Genomic DNA, 7,786 nt, shown 5'->3' with positions numbered 1-7,786 from the left:
AATGTAGTATACCAATAACTTGATCTAGTACGACTGTAAATTGAAAATACGACGAATGGCTCGTACGAAAACAAGGATGGGATTTGCGTACGTTTCCTATTCGTTCGAAAACTATGATAAGGGTGTATAACTTCATATAACAAATGGTTTTTCTAGAGCCATCATTCGGATTATTGAATGCGAATTTGCGGATTTCTGAACAGTTACAAAATCGCCTCAAAGTTCTATGTCAAGTTTCCGCCCGTGCATCTAGGCTCAGACCCTACTACTTTATTTTCGATGTCGTAGTCCGAAAGTCCTAAGTCCACAATACCTTCAACCTCAGAGTCCTCTGTTCCATCCGAACAACAGTCGTACGGTCACGGAAACGATTCAGCACATCATACACGGTTGATTTAGCTACTTCCAGTGCTCTCATGATTTATGTATGTAGTTTTTAATGTGGAAATCCAAAATCAAATTTCTTCTCTCGACTTCCATTCTGCCAAACATTTTCAACATCTATTGGCATCGATGGAACATGCACTTGCTGAGCAGCGCTCCAATTCTCACCAAAATTACGATTACTGGCTTGGTTTGCTTCTGAAGAGAAACAGTTCTTTAAGCGTGGCATCCACAAATTGCCAGAGGGTGTTTTTTTCGAGGTGATGAACATTTTGTATAGGTCGAAATATTAGGGTCGATTTTTTCCCATACATGCATGCATGCACCCTAATATATAGCTATCTATAAAAAATACATAGAAAAATAGCGTTTTTAAATTTTAAGCAACAAATGTGTCTTCTCTTCCAAAAAATACCGGTTTCATATTTGTACACCTGGTAAAACCACCCAACCGAATCAGAAATATTGATTGAAGCTCTCATATGTGATGATTATCACTCGGCCATGTGAGCTACTCTTTTTTCTTAAGTACAGGTTGCGTAAAACGGCTCTTGGAAACGTGTCGTTTGAAGAGCAATAATATGAGAAACTGCACTTGACCGACAATAATGGTTTTGATAAGTCCAATTAGAAGTAGTACGCGACAATTACACTTGAATTAGAATAGCACGATTTGTACAATTTTCGTCCTTGTTTTGCGTCTACAAGAAGCGTCTACAAAATGTACAAAAAATTTTACAAGATTTCTGAAGATTGGATAATGAATAGCCGATGGACATACATAAACACTGCAAAAAGTCATTTTTACGTACGATACATACGGCCAATAGTTTCCAATATTACATACATACACTACATACATTTTGATTTCCTCATTTCAGAGCTCATTTGTATCAACCCTCAGAAAATGATAATCTACCAACAAATCAAACACCGTCTTAATCTTTTCATTCTATTTTCAAATTGGTCAAAGCAAGCTCTTGGCACACATTAACAATTGATATTTCATCGGAAACATTTGTCCCAGAATCATGGAAGAATCCCGTACAAATTCAAGTAAGCTTGTTGTACTCGATAAATCAACAGAAGTGGTACTCTACCCGGATTTGTTTCCGGAAGAGCCACCATCTATAGAGGCCGAAATCAAACGTGGCATCAAGGAACTGAAGCAACGCAAACGAAAGGCTAAACGCAAAAACCGGAAACCCATAGATGCAACAAAATCAAGAATAGCTAAGATAGTTTTTCCCGGTCCTCCTAGATTCCGAGGATGTCACCATAACGAAAGCATCATTATCGATAGGGATATCTTGAGTACGAACGAACACATAAGATTGCTGGCAATGCCCCGTGTGAAGGTGAGTGTGATGCAACAGTAACACTGTTGGTAGTATTAAAAACCTCTCCTCATAGCCGAAACCAGAGCACCCACGTGTGGTAATTAAAACTATTCCTGCTGCCACAAATCATATAAAAACCCTCGCCCAACCCAAAGCATACGCCGTGAGGGATACCATCAACCTTCATGGAGCTCGTCTCAAATCGCACCAGATGGAACGAATAACGCAACGTTTGAATGCTCGCGACTACCTAACCATACCGGAGGCGCAACAATTCGCTCGGCAGCAGCGTCGAGATGAGAAAAAATGGTTACGCTATCGCCAGAAACAAGCGAGAGTCCTTAAGAAGAGAATCGTGCGACTAGAGCTTGACTATCTCCGGGGAGTGATGGAAAAAGTGTATCGCTTGACTAGAAATTATTTCTTGAATAACGAAAAACCAAATTTGGAAAACGAGCTTGCGTTTGCGTCCGAAGTTATACTGACCCGAATTTGTCAAGTGATTAGAGTGAAAGCACCCGAACGCAGCAGTAAAATGGAATTGGATCAATACTATTGGGAGCTAGCCGACAAAATGGCCCTGTGGATGTGGAAGATTATGCAAGCCAGTGATGTCACCTTCGAGCGTCCGGAGGAAGTTGATAAACGGTTATCTGCAGCATCGAGTGTGTTTGAGGATCCAACTAAGCGTTCCAAAAAGAGCGAAAACGAGGAAGAAGTAACTGAAGAGGTAGAAGAGTTGGTTGCGGACGATGAGACATTTAATATTGTGGAAGGGGTAATTAGAGGTTGCATAGCGTCTGCAATGCTGGCTGTATACGAGCTGGAGAACCAGACATTGTCGGGCCATGAGCCCTCATACTCTGGAGGGCATAGTGTATCCCAAACAGCAATGGCAGCGGATCATAATAGTGTGTCCAGAATCGAGTCGGAGCAAGCGTCCAAAGTGAACTTTCTACTAAGAAAGTCATCTACCAATGGAGAGTTGATGGATGTGAAACTTGATTACATAGATGATGCAAATCAAGAAGCGGAACCACCGAATGAATAATAAAGATTTTCCGAGCGACTCCAGATTTTGACTAAACCCATCTCTCGCATAATGTGTTCATGAATTACGGACGACAAATTGTCGTCAATTTACTGACTACGAATAATTTTACTTTAACTATCGTTGTAGGTTGACAAATGACTCGTGATAACAATTTCAAATTAAACATGCATGTCAGGAGTCAGATCGATACGATAAACCTCGAAGAATGTGTTCTATGAGCCTTAAATCACCATTTCGTTGCAGGCAAAATATTCGATCGGCTTCGAAAGTCTCATATCGAAATCGGAATAAACGAGGGAAATACGGAAATATCAGTCAAAGGAGTGTCTGTAGAGTACTCTTGAAAAATCTACGATCCAGATAGAGCGCTTCTTGCTCTTCTTTTTTACGGTTAGCCACCGACCACGGAAAGTCTTTTCGACAAAAATACACGTGATATCGGTTAGATCAGGGGTTCTCAAAGTAATCGATATCGACCCCTTGGGATCGATATTGGTTTCTCAGGGATTGACATGATCGAAAATTGATTTTGAGGGTCGACGAGGTCTAAAAATTGACCCCCAATAATTAACACTTAACAGTTCTTGTTTGAAACTTTCAAGATACAGGGCCTGATCACGAACGTCACTTCACGGTGAAAACGAAGTGAATTGTATACAACCTTATTACGGCTGTCACCGTGTGTGTAGAATCCAGAGGAGTTCATCCGTCGTGACAACTTTGATTAACTGGGTGTTATTATGAATACCACGATTCTGTCATGTCACGGAGAAAAACAGGTATATTTATCACTTGTGTTTTAGATGGTGAAAGCTAGTCACGCGGAATGGAATAAGTTTAATTTCGTTTGACGTAGGACTACGTCTTTCATTTCTATACCGGGGTGTAAAATCAAAGTTTCGGAAACGAAAGCGTTACGCCGGAGACCGAGATTTAGAGCGTTAATAGCTCCTAAACAACTGAACGAAATGGTATGATAAACACTTCATTCGAAAGATAAAATGTCTACGCGTTCTATACTTGTTACATTCTGATCCAAAAACTTGTTTCAATAGTCTAAAAAATTGCTTTCAAAACAGGCTATTGAAATCACCAATCGGTATATAAGCGAGCGCCGCTCGGAAATACACTCAGTTCAAATTGAACAGCGATTGAGGCATATTGTCGCTGTTGTGGTGAAGCTCTTCGTTTATCATGAAAGCGCGGATGAACGGTGTCACCAAGAGCCTGTTTGTGCACCTTAGGCCAGAAGGGAATCCATCAGGAGGAGAGTGATGCCACAAACGGTTCCCCGGGACGATCTCGAAGCAGCCGCTACACACACACACACACACATACACGCGAGGAATTCTTTCCGTTTGGATGCCATCCAGCATCGAGAAAGATCCGGAAAATAATCTGCCAGTTTCTCTGGGAATTTAAAAATACATTCATGTGAAAGAGTTTATTTGAATGATTTCTATCCAGGTAACACTGTGACCAAATATGTTTCAATCAAGTGCTATTAACAGATGGTTATCGAGTTAGCATTAACCACTGGTGGGCTTCCAGTATCGAGGAAAATGTGGAAATATCGAATCGTTACTGAAAATAATCTGCCAGTTTATCTGGGAATTTAAAATTACATTCATGCGAAAGAGTTTATTTTAATGTTTTCTATCCATGTAACACTGTGACCAAATACATTTGGTTTTGTGATTTTTCAATCAATCGCAATTAACAGGATAGCTTCTGAAGATTATTCTTCCCCATCAGTAGGATATTTCCGTATCCAATATTGTATGCGCCCGCAATCGATTATTGCTCAGTCGCCGAAAGTTCCGAGCTCAGAGAGTTCATTCCCCTTTAGTTTGCCTTCCAAATTGCCATCGTAAACCACGCCTTCTCTCGATTCAATCACGCATAAAAAGCATACTTAAGCGATATTCTGGTGGTGAGACGCATTCATTTTTCGTGAGGACATCGACAAGACAACATCGATGCTGAGAGTGCTGGACGGCGAAGGATCGGGATCTGCCCGCAAACAAACGCAAGCAGTTTGTTTGAAACTGTGAGGGAGCACAGAGAAGTCGATCCTTCAGGAGAAGAGAAGGTGACCATCGAAGCAGCCGCCACACACACACATACACGCACGGAATTCTTTCCGTTTGGATGCCATTCAGCATCGAGAAAGATCCGGAAAATAATCTGCCAGTTCCTCTAGGAATTTAAAATTACATTCATGTGAATGTGTTTATTTTAATGTTTTTTATCCATGTAACACTGTGACCAAATATGTTTCAATCAAGTGCTTTTTTTTTTTTTTTTTATCTGTATTATAGTGATTTTCAACTCATTTGGCTGGTTCGTCACTTTTTACTTCCATTTTTGGAAGAATGTCGGGAGTGAGAATTGAACTCGTGACCTTTAGCGTGAGAGGCATGGATGTTACCACTACGCCAGATCGCCTCCAGCTCAATCAAGTGCTATTAACAGATGGTTATCGAGTTAGCATTAACCACTGGTGGGCTTCCAGTATCGAGGAAAATGTGGAAATATCTAATCGTTACTGAAAATAATCTGCCAGTTCCTCTGGGAATTTAAAATTACATTCATGTGAAAGAGTTTATTTTAATGTTTTCTATCCATGTAACACTGTGACCAAATACATTCGGTTTTGTGATTTTTCAATCAATCGCAATTAACAGGATAGCTTCTGAAGATTATTCTTCCCCATCAGTAGGATATTTCCGTATCCAATATTCGATGCATAAAACCTTGTGCCTCCAACGTAACGCTCTCGTTTTCGAAGTCCCCCAAATATTCATTCATTCAGAATGAATTCAGATTCAACTTCAAACAAATGATCTCTAAATCAACGATAGTCCTACGTCACCCTTGCGGTTATACCATAGATATAACCCACTTCCTGTTTTTATTTAGCTTTTTTGCTAACATTTTGAATCTTGTCTTGTCTTGTTTAAGAAACAAAAGATAAACAAACAGCAATTTACCCGCCTGGTGGCATTCTTACAACGAAATTCTGACGTATCCAGAGGACGTAAATTTGTTTATTTGGATTCGGTAAATGCGCTATGGGATTTAATTAAGGATTAAAAGTGTAGTTCCTGTAGGCCCATTGAAACATGACGAACTCCTGATTGTCCTCAATGAACAGAAATTTTTTGTTTCTATTTTTAGGATTAGACTAAAAAAGAGTTGCAACACCATAAAATGGCAATGGAGCCCACTGGCCCAAATACGATCATTATGATTGATTATGCATAATATTGATTTGTTGTTAGTTTGAATATAAAATAATAACTGTAAAGTTTTTCCAACATTGCAGAGCTAGTTTTTTGTAGTTCAAACATTCACAATTGGCGGACCAGACCAAAATCAGGACGATAATTATAACTTTTTACGTTATAGATATTTTCAACGGTATTGTTTTGAAGACATACTTTGAATGAAGTTTCAAACATGGAAAAAATGAGTCTATCATTGCAAAACATTTACAAGATACTGTTTTTAAATTCTTCTCTAGTTCTTTTTCCATAATTTTGATATCCGTCTAAAGAAAATCTGAATCACTTTCGCTTTTGTCAAATTTCTTGAAACCCATCAGATGTTTTCTATGAGGATTATGCTTCTGACCAACGCTGCTGACCAGTTTCTGTTTAAATAATTAAATCAAACCTCATGTCCCGTATATCAAATTACACGAGAATGGGAAGGATAAGAGGATTAAACTTCAGAATCTCATATGGGAGTAGTTCAGATTATACTGATCGTGAGGTGGATAAATTCGGGTTTGTTCTGATATATAGAATATATTATTATTCATCAAAATTGTAGAAATGGTTAATAAAAAATGATTATAATTCAAACGATATTCAAACGAGTAAGACAGAGCTGAGTACAAGAGTATGCGACATTTCGATTATTAAACATAATAGTCATGTTTTATCTCTAGCTAGCCTCTATCTCTAGTTTATCCCGAGCAACCAAGTATTCCTACTCATCTTTGAGCCAGCATTTGATTCAGCAAACTAATCATCGAGGTATAATCGCAAACTTGTCGTTCTAAAATATACGATTAATTAAATGGAATATTATCTCATACGCTGTGTTAATTTTACCTACATAACGTTCAAACGCCCAAAATTATGCAACCGACACAACGTTCAAACACCCGACATTATGCAACCAACTTGTCTCTTATAAACGGGAATGAACACGCTATATTTTTTTATATTTTTCCTGGAAAGCTGAAAATTTTTCAAATAACATATCTCGAAACCAGGGAAGCATTTTTTTCGTTTTTGAGTTATGATTTTTCAAAGTTATCCGATGGTCCAAAAATCATTTTCCCCTATTTTCCCAAAAATGACTTTTTCAAAAATTGATTACTTTTGAACCACTAGACCGATTCAGATGATCAACATATCAAATTAAAGCCTACTAGCTAGCCTTATAACACACCTAGCAATTAATTGAATTATAGTCACGTGCATCCAGCCTAGTCGCATAGAAACCTTGAATGAAAACCGAAAACATGTTTACTTTAAAAAATCATAACTTAAAAAGGAAAAATAACACCTCTCTGATATTTGGATATATTATGTGAAACAACCTCAGGTTTTAGAAAAAATATAAAAAAATATGGCGCCCGTGGTCCAGAAACGATGTAAGCTATAAAAAATATATATAATCAATAATTATGAAAACAGAGTCCTTTTTTATTCAGAGAAAAAAAAGAGGAAAAAATAGATTTTTCGAAGCATCGGTTAACTTTGAAAAATCATAAATCAAAAACGAAAAAAAAAACGTCTCTAATTTCGTAATATGTTATATGAAAAATCCTCAGCTTTCCAGAAAAAATATAAAAAGATATAGCGCCTTTGGTCCCGAGACTATGAAAACAATAAAAAAACGAATACAATCAATAATAACGAGAGCAGAATTCGAATTTTCTGCAGGTATAGTATAAAAAAGGACCAGATGATATGTCAATCATCTGAATCGG

The 7,786-nt window shown here is 38.1% G+C and overlaps 1 protein-coding gene across 1 annotated transcript; it reads left to right on the top strand.

The window, feature by feature from the left end:
• Positions 1–1,397: 1,397 nt before the first annotated feature.
• Positions 1,398–2,782, top strand: LOC129770786 (uncharacterized). The gene is made up of 2 exons (XM_055773862.1): positions 1,398–1,742; positions 1,798–2,782. Exons 1-2 carry the CDS (start codon positions 1,416–1,418, stop codon positions 2,773–2,775), a joined length of 1,305 nt encoding a protein of 434 aa, XP_055629837.1. The 5' UTR covers positions 1,398–1,415; the 3' UTR covers positions 2,776–2,782.
• The last annotated feature ends 5,004 nt before the right edge of the window (positions 2,783–7,786 follow it).

The sequence above is a fragment of the Toxorhynchites rutilus genome, chromosome 2 (assembly GCF_029784135.1).
Source record: "Toxorhynchites rutilus septentrionalis strain SRP chromosome 2, ASM2978413v1, whole genome shotgun sequence".
NCBI lineage: Eukaryota > Metazoa > Arthropoda > Insecta > Diptera > Culicidae > Toxorhynchites > Toxorhynchites rutilus.
Note: the sequence above shows the minus strand (reverse complement) of the source record. Positions and strands in the feature narration are given on the sequence as shown.